The following is a 14927-nucleotide window of genomic DNA, read 5'->3' on the forward strand; positions in this document are numbered from 1 at the left end:
TTGTTTTAGGGATGGCAGAAGAGATCTAAACCTGTCCAATTAGAGTGGATCTCACCAGTCTTTTTTTTTTTTTTTAAGTAGGTATCCAGCCCAGCGTAGAGCTCAAGGTGGAGCTTGAACTCATGACCCTAAGATCAAGACCTATGCTAAGATTAAGAGTCAGATGCTTAACCAAGTGGACCACCCAGGTGCCCCAGGGTGGATCTCAGGACTTTTGTTTTCTTTGTCTTCTCTGGATAAAGATACACACAGCCACAGTGGCTTTTGGCAGACCTATCACCACCCCAAGGGAAACCGGTATGAAAATGAAGATAAATTTTATACCACAGAAGACAGAACAAAAAGATGGGGAAAGAAAAACAAAACTCAGATTTTTAGTGACATCATTGGGCTACTCATTATTAATTCTGTGGGAGCTAATAAAATCTCGTATTATTCAAGTAACATTGAATTGAATGTACCAAAAGCATGTCACACAGTAACTGTTTTTAGAATGCATGCATTGCTAGATATTAACATATACTATTGAAGAAATTATATCTTCAAGTTATACTATGAGGAATTTTGTTACGTATTTCTTGACAATATTTTAACTTTATTTCAAGTCAAGATTTGTATTTTAGGGGGAAAGATGATAAATTATGTCACTGTATCTATATTCACAGATTTACAAATATATTATTTTGCCTTTTTAATAACTTAATTCTTAAACTTGTCTAAAGAAAAATATATGGAATAAAAAATCTCCCAAATTCTCTACTGGTATGATGATCTTATACTACAGTGAAGTTTATCTTTGTGAAAACAAGAAAAAAATTATATCTACATAAAACAGAGAATTAAATAACAACTAATTTTTCCTCCCAGTTCAATATCACTGTCACACATCTATCAATAAGAAAGTTTTGTCTTACTAAAAAAAAAAAAAAGGCAGCTTTATTTGGTCTTTTCATTAATGCCTCAGTAAACTGGATAAAGCTAAATCTTTAGAAGTAATCATTTATTCCTTATTCCACTAAAAATCTGCAAATAAAGACTTCTGGTTTTTAGAGATCATAGCAATAAACTTTTTAGTTTTTATATATGTTTTTAATATTTAAGCCTGCTTAGCATATCTTTATGAATAAGAATATACTTGATAAAATAATTAGTATAGTTGCTCCAGGCACTAGAGAGAAAATATGTCCATATAAAAAAAGGAGAAAATTTGTAACAAATATAAGGCGAACAAAAAAGAGAATGTGAAGCTCTATTTCAGACCCCAAGGAAATAAAGTGCTAAGATCAGAATGCAAAAGCAACTCTTGTTCATTAGAGAATAATATGGTAAGATATTACTCCTTTTCAAAATGTATGAGTTGTAGAATAATTGAGCATAGTCAGCCATGCAGAATTACGTTTCATAAGAAAACAGGAAAGATATCTAAAAGAAATCTATAGCATAGTTAAGAAAATCACAAAATTCACCATACACAGCAGGAAAGCTTTCATAGGGCCAAAGCTGAATATTTCAAAAGTTAGAGAAAAATATGTTACCACTTGTGTACTGTGCTTAGCTACAAAGATATATACATACACATGGCTTATCTATATAAGCATATATATATGGTTTGTGTATCAAATCATAAATACACATTTGTATATATAAAACCATAGTTATAAATCCTTACACTGCTAGGCAATGTTCTATTATGTATGTAGATAATTAGTGTTCTCGGGTGTACTTCCTCAGTGACCAAACTGATGTTTTGAAAGAGTAAACATACTGGGGCTCCTGGGTGGCTCCGTTAGTTAAGCGTCTGACTCTTGGTTCAGCTCAGGTCATGATCTCACAGTTTGTGAGATCGAGGCCCGCGTCGGACTCTGCACTGACAGCACAGAGCCTGCTTGGGATTCTCTCTCTCCGTCTCTCTCTGCCCCTCACCCCCACCTTTCAAATAAATAAATAAACTTTAAAAAAGAAAGATTAAACATATTAAAATATTTAGAAGGAACCAGTGGAAATGATGATGCCCTGGCGTGCCCCATCACTACACTCTTCATCTCTGATGGGCATCACAGAGATCACAATAAGTTTATTATAAACTACTGTATCCAGGAAGCAATGTTTATCATCACTACCAAGTGGGATCAGATATTAATAGGCCACAAATGGAGTTTTGCATTTAAGTAAATGGCGAAATTTTAACTTTACAAATGTGTAAAGAACAGTGTGGCTTTTGTAGTTTAGTGTTTAACACAGCTTACTGATAAAAAGACTTTATCTTTTACATTCATGGAAAATTCCATATTTTCTAATTATAATTTTTTGTCAGTATGAGTTAGTTCAGTATTAAGAGCTACTTTTATATAAGCACAAGCCTAGTCCCCTTCTTTAATGTTCCAAAAATGTGACAAAGCAATTAAAAATCTCTCCTTAGGCAAGAGAAGAAAAAGAATTAAGCTCTGTTTCTGAGGTGATTGGAACGAAAACAGTAAGTTGTGGTTTTAATTTTAGCTTCTGATCTACTATATAGCTACAAGATTTCCACTGAGTCATTTTTTCACTGATTTTGATCCCATTCAATAATGCTTTTTATTTGTGGCCCTGTTGTTATTCTTGTAATTACTTCATCAATTTGAAGAATAAATGGTATTTGTAGAGAGCTAAAATAACAGCTAATAAGACAAGATAAATTAAGAGGAATGAGGAAATTTATGTGAGAATGAGCTTGATTTTACATACCTTATAGTTAATAAATTAAATTTTATAGAGATAAGCTCATTTGTAGCAGTCAATTTTCTAATGTAGATGTCTTAATATTTTAAAGGACACAGACAAATGTATTGGTATAATCAGTTTATAAAGCCTCTCCTGATTATGAAATTTAAAGAAAAGATAAATGAAAATTGGATTTGTGCAACAGAGTGGGGAACGGCCACTGACTTAACTTTATTAAAGAGTGTTATTTTATGAAATTTAATCTAAATATTATGTATCACCTTTCAAAAGTTGCAAACAGACTTCATTTCAAAGTTATAAACTGATCTGTATTTCACTTGCACAGACACACACACACACACACACACATTCTTAATATTTGTGAATAATTTTTTTTATTTTTCTTTACATTTATTTATTTTTGAGAGACAGAGACAGAGCACAAGTGGGGGAGGGGCAGAGATAGAAGGAGACACGGAATCCGAAGCAGGCTCCAGCCTCCGAGCTGTCAGCACAGAGCCCAACGCACTTGGGGCTGGAACTCACGAACTGTGAGATCATGACCTGAACCGAAGTCATGACCCAACTGACTGAGCCACCCAGGCGCCCCAACATTGTTTTTGAATGCACATTTATCAGGCCAAAGTCTGACGAGTATAGTATCACACTTCTGAGACTACAAAGAAATAATTTATGTTACAATGTCATGAGAGGATTCTGAAGGAAATTTCAAAAGAGAGCTTCCAAAAACTATCTGGGCAATAGCAACATAATTGGCTTGCATGTGTCACCTGTAAAGGTGACTCTGTTGAAGGTACAGAATCTGTGTGGCCACTCTAAAAATCTGTATCTCACTAGTTTGTAATTAGATCTTGGCATACAACCTAGTTTGAAGAAATTTTTATCTGTATAGTTCATAGATTTCTTTATACTCATTGAAATAAAATGTTTAAATATGTGAACACAAGATTCAATGAAGACAAATAAAAGCTTTCAATATTCCTGAAACAGGTGTCAGTGAAGCTGTCCTAGTAACTCAGATGCTACCATACATGCTCCTCTAGACTAACACACCCCATCAGAACACTCAGAGCTGAACGATTAGCAAGCAGACAGTCTACATTCAATAGCAGGACATATCCGCATAAGGAGAAATGCAGATGTGATGGAATATGCACCCCCTCCACAAAATAACACAAAAAAGTAGTTATTTTAAGCGCTTGCTTTTTTGTGTGTGTGGCAGTTTAGAAGTTCCAATAAGAGAAATTAGGGATATTTGAAAAAAATAACCGAAAACAAGATAAAGAATAAAAATATTAAAGACAATGATATGGGAATATAGGCTCAAATAGGCTCTATTGTAAAGAGAAAAGCCTCTATCATTTTGTAGCATTATAATGTAAGTAAAATATTATCTAATATCTCATTCATTTTCTGAGTTATATTATCTATCTTTCTGATTTTTTTCATACTGTATGTTATTCAAGATAGTATTCTCTTTAGAAATAGTTCTGAACAATGAGAATTTGTCACATTATGGAATTATAATTAATACAATTGTGTGTACCTGTGGGGTAAAAATAACTTAGATTTGTTATAAAGTATCCAGACATCACAGGCATTTTTTTAATGTTTATTTATTTTTGAGAGAGACACAGTGTGAGCAGAGGAAGGGCAGAGAGAGAGAGAGGGAGACACAGAATCCGAAGCAGGCTCCAGGCTCTGAGCTGTCAGCACAGAGTCCGATTCAGGGCTTAAACTCACGAACTGAGATCATGGCCTGAGTCAAAGTTGGACACTCAATGGACTGGATCACCCAGGCGCCCCAATAACCATTTAATACATAGTATCATTCAGTAGTAGTATTTTCTAGGGACCTACACTGATAGATCATGTATAGATTTTCTTAAAATAAGAATTATTCTTAATTCATAATTCATACATTCATAACTAATAGGAACCTGCGACATCCCCACTTACTTTATTATTTCTTCTCATACTGAATTTTGAGGAGTAGCAGATCTCCTAACAAAAACATTAAAATTATTTAATTTAAAGAAATTAAAGAATGTATTTGAAAGAGTTACTATCCAATTATGCTGTGAATCTGATTTGAAAGAAGAATATGAGTCGGATTAAGATATCAAAAATAGCATGTGGGAACATATAAAAGTTTAATTCAGGCAAAATTTGGGACCAAATAAAAGATAGCATTTCATTGATAATTTAAGCAGTATGAAGAAATACCAGGAAAGAAATATAAAATAAAGGACCATAAAATGAGTCTGAGGTTAGGAAAGATTATTCTAGATAAATTCTGTGAACAGAAGAAGATAAGAGTAGAGAAAATTATTAACCATGTATGAAATAAATATATTCTGACTAACAGTTTTAAATAAAAGATATATTTTGATAAATACTACTGAAAAAGGCACATAAACAGATAATAAATATTCATTTAAGAAAAATAACTGCTGAAAAAACTTGTGGTAAATGGTACCAAAAAGGACTAAAATAATCATAATCCACTTCCCATTTTCCTTATAAAATCAAGTTTTTAGAAATCTCATAATAAATACTTTGCCAAAAGTTTTAATACAACTATACAATAATACTCTTTTTATTATATACATCGATAAAATTAAAAGGAAAACATTTAATTCCTGCTGGTAGTTTTTATATAGGAGTGCCTGCTTTCCTAAATGACAAATTTTTTTCAATGCTAACCTGTATGTGAAATTATTTGGTTAAAATATTCCTTAAGAGTACATTTGTTCTATTCTAAAAGTCTGTGCTAAAATCACTACAAAAACATCTGCTCATATCTGAAGACAAAAATATTTTTAAACCATAATTTAAACTCTATGATGTTCATATCACTCTAAAGTAAAATAAATATTTGGAGAAAAAACATTCAGTTGCAATTACCAAAAGACCTTAGTAGGTAAATTATCAAAATAACTTTAGAATAATGAAATAACACCAAGAAATAGTTATATTATACTTAAATGTCGTTTACATTAGGCTAAAATTAATCTTCATCATACAAAATTAATAATTCTTTTGCAATGGCACCAAAATTGTTTGGCAGGCAAAAGAGCAAGGTGTGGGAAGTAAGGAAGAGGAATTAGGGTGGACTAGGAAAGCATAGGTGCTAGTGAGGACTGATACAAAGAGAAAACTAATGCTGACAAATGCAGTCTCTGGGCAACCCTGTAAACACTAATGCCTCAAGTAGGGCAAAAAGAAGTCAGAAACTAGGAAAAAGACTCATATCAGCAGAGGAGTCATATCAACAGATGAGTTTGCTATTGAGTCATGTGATTAGGTTGCTCCTAAAAAGAGGCTACGCAATACTGACCAGGCTGGGAGACAATGATAGGGAGTTCTTATCCAAATCAGACTGCAAACGAATGATAATATGAAAATGGAATAATTGAGAGTTTATCTAATTCTGTGATTCCATTCTTAAGGGAAGTATAATCATAAAGAGTATCATACAATACAGTGTCCTCGGGGTTTATCAAAGGTATTTGTTAGATGTCTATTCCAGTTCCTTCCATTGAATTTTTGATCTTCTGATTTTACTCTTAAAGGTAAAAATGCCCACCCAGCCACTTTTGGAGGAAGGTAGAAATCAGGAAGTCTCATACTAGTTGAAATAAATTCTGTCTATGAATCAAAATGACCCTACCTTGTACCTAAGTTCCAATAATTGGGCTAGCTCCCCGCCACCTTCCTATAAAACTAAGTTGCCTTTTGTCCATTGGTTTCAGTGACCATTTTCTGCTCTTGTCTCTCATGCCCAACTGCTTTCCTCAGTTACTTGCCTAAGAAGGAATCTAGTGCTGGGTTCTGGTTTTCCTCTTCTGACCAGTCTCTAACCCCTGCATCTCAGGACATTGACTCCTTTTTCCTGATACTGCTGATTGGCTAGCCTGGGCCTTTTATTTATTGCTAACCACAAGAGCTGTGCTGCCTACTTAACCCTACAAATGTGCCTGGTCTTTAGGCTCCTGGCATTTCTCTTTGATCCATCCCATTGTCCTGGAACCAAGTTGGAAACACAATGCCTTCTCTACCATTAGTATTCTTCACAGTAGTTACTCTGAAGTACTATAGTTACATAGAAGTTACTATGAAGGAGTAACTACTTCAAACCTGAGCCTGTGCTTGGTTAATACTGATTAACTGGATGACCAGCAGAGTTATGATGCCAGATTTCAGTATCATTAATTTATAACTGTAAAAATTTGGTTTTAAATAAAGTGAGTGTTTGAGGCAACAATGTGGTTTTTACCCTTAAACTTAAATGAATAACATGTTCAGTGCCAGTTATATATTTGATAATGCACTATTCTATCAGGGAAGATTATATTTCTGAAAGTACTTTTTTATCATTTTCCTCTTTTTTAATTCTCATTTTATTATTTTTCTGCATTTTATCATTTTAGTTTTTCTCCTCATTTTATTATTTTTTGACATTTTTCTTAATATTTTTATTTTCTCATTTTCCTTATTCTTTTCTATTTAGAATTTATTTTTGGGAAAGCACAAGTGGGAGAGGGGCAAAGAGAGGGGGACAGGGGATCTTGAGGGTGCTCTATGCTGACAGGCTCACAGCAGTGAGCCCAATATGGGGCTAGGACTCAGGAACCATGAGATCCTGACCTGAGCTGAAGTCGGGCGCTCAACCAACTGAACCACCCAGGTGCCCTCCATTTTCCTTATTCTTTAATGTTGATGTGATATTTTACATTATGTTTCCCTCTGTGACAGTTCATTTTCAATTCTTTTTCTTTGAATTTAAAGCTTATAACTAACATCATTTAATCTGGGGTGGTATAATGGGTCCAAGAAATTAAAAAACGTCAGTAAATAAAACTGTGCTAGTTTCCTGGTTGAAATCTGAGAAAAAAATACACTTCAAAGGGTGAAGGGACTATTGTTAACAGCATTAAATTACATAGAAATAATCTTAGCAACAAAAGGAACTTTACCTGCTGATGTTGGCTCTTCTTCATCTGATGCTATGATAAGAGGAAAAAAGATGAGGACAGGGAGAGGGTGGGGTGGGGTGAGGTTGGGGAAAGAGAGAGAGAGAGAGAGAGAGAGAGAGAGAGAGAGAGATTGAAATTGAACATAAATATAGTTTGCATTTTCAAACAAAGACTACAAGCTCCTCATTTGTAATTTTGTGAATACATTAGAAGTCATGAGATAACTGGATAATGACAAGTTAATGAGAGTTTACATTAAAGGAACATTTATACACTTTTCTCTTCTAAGATACATATTTATTAGAAAAGACCACTCAGTTGTCTGAATTTGCTTTCCCTTCCTTTCTGCAAATATGACTGACTTTATTTAGTTTGATTGGAAATTATAATTATCATAAATAATATTATTTGAAAATATAAATTGTAAATAACATATGAATATCCCACCATCACCACTTTGTGGGAATTTTCTATTAGCAAAGAGAAATGAAAATGCATTACAATTTTGCTCCATGAAGTAGAAGTTATAAATAAGATAGGGGTTACATACAAACACACTGAACTCACAGGTACCACATGCTTCAAAGTTCAGAAGCAGTCATTCACACACAAGAACCGGCATTGTGAAGGGTGACCCTGTGTGGTTTGACACACGTGTTCTACAGCCCAGACAAGGATAAACATGGATATTATAAAAGGAGAGGCCACAGTATGAAAATACAGTTTTATGCTACAGCAGTGGCTCACAACCGGGAATCTATATTAAGAAAGTCAAATTCTGGGCCCCGCCTCAAACCTATGAAGTCAGAATCTCTTTCAATGGTACCACCTTGTAGCCAGGTTTGAGACATTGCTAAATAACATCGATATAAGGTAACACGAACCATAACTCAAAGTGTGAATCATTCTGATTCCTGTTTTAAAAGGGAGGAATTTTTAAGAGCAGACTCCAAGGGTAAGAACCTACTATTACACGTATATGGAGGATGGAGCACAGTGGTTGCAAGAGTGAAAACGAGGAGAGTTTATCTGCAACTGTTTCACAAGTTTGCCTAGAATCCACCCCTTCACCATCACACCAACAGACACACTCTGTTAGGAGGTATTTCTGCTCTGTGCACAAGTTCAGTTCACTCTGAATATTACCTTTGAATTATATGACACCAGCCAGTGCTATTTCAATTGATTCATGAAGTTTTAACATAAAAATTTACTCAACTGAATTGCTTATAAAGGAGCTTTGTTCCCAGGTGATTCGTTAATCAAGGTATCACTGTGTAACCAGGGAGCAGTTTCCACTCTTTTCCGTTAAGTTTCCATCTGCACAGAGTACACCTTAGACAAGGTTACTTTGTGTCCTGACAGTATTTTCCTCTCACTGTTTGGCTTGTCTCCTTGGCACATAAAGGAACAGAGAGAGCAAACAGAGTTGGCATGCATGGGGTGGAGAACGTTAATATTTAAAAAGCCGTTTGTTGCTTTATTATGTCCAAAATCTAACATAACATGTTCAAAGAGGAAAACTGTCAGTGGCTTCCAGGAATTCCCTTTAGGAAAATACCATAAAGTCTTGTAGAAGTGCTGACTTAGATGGTCATTGTTGGTATAAGTCTGGAGATTCAAAGTGGGGAAATAAAAGCACTCAAGGCTGGCCACTTTATGTGTGTGAACTCTATAAAGCTATGATGACATGAAAATGACTCATATTTGATAGATGAAGATCCAGAGGTTCAGAGTGACTGAGCAATTAGTCTAAGGTCAATTTGAATTCGAGCTCATGTCAGTGTGGCTTTCAAACCAAACTCTGTCCACTATCCCTGTCTCCCAAGGTGTTGATTGAGTATCCACTAACAGAGAGAGGGAAAAGGGGGAAAAGGCTCATGGAATGAAGACTGGCTAGATATCTGATAATCTTACTCAGAAAGAAGTATAAAGGGAGAAAAAAGCTGGATGAAGGGACTGGGAAACTTCTTTGTGTCTCTTACAACCCAGGGAGAGATGCAGGGGGTGAGATCCCAAGCATGCAGTTAAAATATCCTAAGCATGTGATGCCTAAGGAAGAGAGATTAGAAATGCTAAGATTTTATCCCTCCATTATAGATGGATAAGCAAGACATTTTAGGAAAGAACTAGCCAGCACTGAAGCAAAGACAATTCCAAATTTATAGAAGACATGGCAATTAGAATGTCTTAAAACCAAAGCCTCTGGGCTAAGCAGTGCACTAAGCTCCACGTAAGCTTGTAATACCTAAAAACATCTTTGTAGCAGATTAACCATGTTAGAGTCAGCAGATACACAAGTCTGCCTTGAATTCTATTTCTATGCAATATCTCCATAACAGTGGTTCCTCATAATATAAAGATGCCACTAACCAACACTCATACTATATTCAAACACACACATACACACACACACACACAGGTGCATACACAAGGGTTAGTATTAGTATCAATTCACTGTCATAGTTCTCTCTGGCAAAGATGTTTTGTGTGTAGGCATCCAGACAAAACATGGTGAACTAGTAATGGGAGGCAGCTAGAGCTCCAAAAGTACAAATAATTCTCAAAGTGGACATTAGTGGCTTAATTAGTGAGATTCAGATGAAATGATTACCACAGAAGATAATGTCATGCTACCCAAATTATTTTTCACTCGTCCTATTTGCTTCTTAGAATTCATGAAATCGGCAAATCAAAAAAATACATATGTCTTTGTCACATGCAATTCCTTTAACCCTGGAAATTAAAAACACATGCACCAAGCAAAACAAAAGTAAATAAGTAACTCTGTATTGCTCTGCCTGGCACAATGCAGAAGGATGTACGAAAATTATGGTGACAGTGGAAAAAAGAGACACTAAAAATATGTATCTGATATAGAGAACTTAGCTGTGTGATCTTCTCATTGCCCATAAAAGGATCACCTTGGGTGTTCCTTAAAATGTTCCAGATCTACTGAATTTGAATTTGGGTGTTAGTTCAGGTTTCTGCATTTTTAAAATGTATTTCTTTAATGTTTATTTACTTTTGAGAGAGACAGAGAGAGAGAGAGAGAGAGAGACAGAGAGACAGAGCGTGAGTGGGGGAGGGGCAGAGAGAGGGAGACACAGAATGTGAAGCAGGCTCCAGGCTCTGAGCTGTCAGTATAGAGCATGACGCGAGGCTCAAACTCACTACTAACCACAAGATCATGACCTGAGCCAAAGTCAGACCCTTAACCGACTGAGTCAACCAGGCGCCCCTCAAGTTTCTGCATTTCTAAAAAGTGCAGCAGGTGACTATTATAAACACTAAACGTTGAAATGACGGCTCTACCCATCAAAGTTTGCTGCAGTAGGAAAGAGCCATGGGTTCAGTTGTCGGAACTGAAGCAGTAAATTAGCAGGCTTATAGGAAACCCTTTGCAATGTGTACTAGGGTTGTTTCATCAGCTTTCAATCCTCTTTCTCTTGTGTCATCTTCAGATTTATTTGGGTATCTACATCAATACTTTGGGGGAAGAGGACTTCTCCTGTGGATTTAGAGGGGAAGTTTGTATGTCATAACTAAGTAAACCTTTTCCATTTTCCTGGCCACCATTATTCGTCTAGGTAAGTATATGACCCATTTGGGGATAATGATGTGTAAGGTCAAGTTTGTATGTGTTTGGGTGAGGTGAGGCTCTTGGAAGGGAGGCTTCCTCAATCTTCTGGGAAAGCATCTGGAAACAACCCTCTCTCCCTCTTTCCTTTAGATACAGACAGGAAATCTATGGCCCCAAAAGTAAGCAGGCAGACATTTTGCAACCATAATGGGAGTCAGCCTTATAAAGAAGCCAATCCTGCTCAAAGGCAGAATGGAAAAATAGAATGAAATTTATTGATGATATGGTTCAGGCACTAAATCATATCCTTACCCAAATCTGGACTTTCAGTTCTGAGGAAAAATACTTCTACTTTATTGTTTATCTATTTTTAGTTGAGTTCTCTCTATTTGCAACTAAGTGGCATTCGGCACAACCGTAACCTGTTCTGTTGTTCCCATTTAAAATACATTAGAAGAGATAAGGAATTAACTACCTCTGAGGCAGTGAGATGGAAAGTACATATAGTCTTGGGCGGTGCTTTCAGAGGGCAGCTGGGCTTTCAGCACCAAATGGTTCCACAGAGCTCACCGCCCCATGTTTTGATATGATAAACCTACTCTAATTTTGAAGTTGGTCTCTGTTTTTTCAGGATGGTTTGGCAGTGTACATGCTCATGAACTGGGTTAGTACTTGGGAGAAGAAGGCAACCTGTGTACTTCCTTCTTTCCTCCCTTCTTCCCTCCTTTTCTCCTTTGTTCCACAGGACCCAATGTCAAGGACAATAACTACCCAAACCCGACAGGCTGTGTATTACCCTGATACACATATGATATCAAAACACACATACTTCTTCACTGGATAGGCTTTAGTCTCTCTACATGGTATCAACATTCTTATATCTTCTGTTTTTTGTTGGCCTTATCCTTGAGTGTCATTAATTAATTAATTAATTTAGAGAGACAGAGTGGGAGCAGGGGAGGAGCAGAGAGAGAGGGAGATGAAGAATCTGAAGCAGGCTCCAGGCTCTGAGCTGTCAGCACAGAGCCCGAGGCAGGGCTTGAACTCACAGACCAAGAGATCATGGCTTAAGCCAAAGTAGGACGCTTAACTGACTGAGCCACACAGGTGTCCCTTATCTTTGGGTGTTTTAAGTAAACTTTTATAACATGGAATTTCCATCCATTCAAAAATAATTCTTTTTTAAATTTAATTAATTTAATTAATTTCTTTTTTTTTTCTTTTTTTTATTTTGAGAGAGGGTGAGCAAGCATGAGAGATGCGCAGCAAGGGAGGGAAGAATTCCAAGCAGTCTCTACACCATCAGCACAGAGCTTAATGTGGGGCTTGATCTCACAAACGACGAGATCATGACCTGAGCTGAAACCAAGAATTAGATACTTAACCAACTGAGCCACCCAGGTGCCCCCAGAAACAATTCTATACCCAGTGTTGCTCAACCCTCAAATACAAATAGCTCATTATGAAAGAAATAAAATACAATTCTTAGCATATTATAATCTATTTTGTATATGGATATTACTTAATTCATATTGACTTATGGATCATTTTGTTTGCTATATTATAAATCTCATTAATTATGTACCAAACATGTTCTTCAAGTTTGCAATTATCACTATAATTCATTATCTCCATAATCAAAGAAATAAGAAATATATATTCTTACACTCTGACAATGTTTTAGATTCTATTCAACTGCACTGATGTAAAAATAACAACTATATTTATGTATGATTATTCATCCTTGCTCAGATGTTAAATGCTATAAATGTGAATGTGTGTGTGTATGCATGATTATTAATGCAAAGAAGAGTAAATTATCATTTCAAATCTATGAACTCAATCATTTAAATAGGTTGTAGAGTTGTGTCTGGAAGTATTCAGAGATGTTTTCAGAGATAGGTTTTGGTTTATATGTTTTTTCTTTTATTCTTTATTTATTATTATTATTATTTTTATTTATTTATTTATTTATTTATTTATTTATTTATTTATTTATTGCCTATGGCCCAATGAGAACATGCCTCAGGACTTACAGGTTGCCATTATCAACTTCTCTGTGAAAATACGAAGAGGAATGTTATTCTCTCCTGGCCAAAAACTTCAGACAGCAAATGATTTGGTTGTTTCTACACTCTCAGAACTGCAGAATATTTCAGTCTCAATGAGAAACAACAGACAATGTGTTTGTGTTTGCATTGAAAGTGTTCAGAGAATTACAAAGTCTTCTCTATTCTATCAGTCTTTCACGTGCAATTTGATTTTGATGCTAAATTTGGAGAACGACATCTATTGAGTATAGTTAATAATATAGAGTACATAGAAGTAGGTATACATGCAGTTAGTATGTAAGTATATATTTATATGTTTATTAGTCTCTTCCATTAGACTAGGAGTTTCATGAGGTCAGGGATGTGACTGTTTTGCTTACCATTAAACTGTAGTTTTCAAATAGTGTCTACACAATGTTGTAAGTTCAAGAAATATTTGTCAAAAGAAAGAAAACATGGATAAATATTTAATATACTCCTCTATGTTGCTCAATAAAATTCAGATGTTTCATTAAGCTACATTACTAGACTTACCAAAGAGAAAGCCTTACATCTTCATTTGTGTTTTAGTTATATAGATCTATATATACTAACTTATATAGCTATATATAGTTATATAAATCAGATTTACTTTCTTGGGGCAGGAGAGAAAAAGAATAATAATTAAAAAGACAATGGTTACTGTAATGGCCATCTGATCATCTCATGAAAAAACAAATCTGTGATTTTAAACTAACTCAAAAAAGCATCAAACTACAGCTTATTAATTAAATAGATTCATTAAAATAGCATCACGAAATGCACTTTCTATGTTTAGTAGTGATATAGCTCACATGGGTTTCACAAGCTACTTATACAGTGTATCATGTTAATAGCTATTAGCAGTGCATTTGCAATTTTCTCATTTTAGAAAGAGGTACAAATGGGAAAAATAATAAAAAAATGAATGGAAGCTTTAGTTTCATTTTTTTACCACTGAGTTAAAAAAATACACAATTTATAAAACTAAACCAGAGTATTGGGAAACTGGGAAGTAATATGACTCATCTCCCAATGTGTACTAAAGAGACGTTGGGGACATAATTAGGATACATGGTCCCACTTAAAGGAAGTACTAAAGATCTTTAGGTGATTCGGCATTACAAAGGAATATAATTCACTATCTCCTGTATCTATTCAATTGTCCTCAAATATCCTTTGTTCATTCCATTTGTCCTCCCTCCCTAACCAAATTCATCTCATCCCTGTAGACTCAATTCACATCTCACCATCCTTAATTCTTTAGTATTTATTTTAGTCTCCATATTTGTGTAGTTGTCCCCTTTCACGCCTCACTGACTTTTAAACTATAACCTAAAGCTGGCTTGAAACAAAATGGCAATATTTTACAGTCTTGTTCACAAGCTGGACATTATCTACTATACTTCTTTTAGGCCAACAGTTATGTTTTAATTTTGTATAGTGCACATAATTGGTACTGAGTAAATATTTTTGGAAAGCTATCTAAGTTTAGAGATAGAAACTTAAGTCCAGTAAGTGAATATAACGGCTGTTTTTACAGTATTCTGAGTCACGTAAAGTAAGGGTTAGTAA

General features: G+C 35.1%; 1 protein-coding gene across 1 annotated transcript in view; it reads right to left on the reverse strand.

Moving 5' to 3' along the window:
- EDIL3 (EGF like repeats and discoidin domains 3) overlaps window positions 1–14927 on the reverse strand; it is a 320227-nt gene that overhangs the window by 252703 nt on the left and 52597 nt on the right. The window contains exon 5 of the mRNA XM_042955963.1: window positions 7701–7730. Within this exon, the coding sequence (XP_042811897.1) occupies window positions 7701–7730 (30 nt within the window). The remainder of the gene's footprint in view (window positions 1–7700; window positions 7731–14927) is intronic.

This window comes from Panthera leo, chromosome A1 (genome assembly GCF_018350215.1).
Source record: "Panthera leo isolate Ple1 chromosome A1, P.leo_Ple1_pat1.1, whole genome shotgun sequence".
NCBI lineage: Eukaryota > Metazoa > Chordata > Mammalia > Carnivora > Felidae > Panthera > Panthera leo.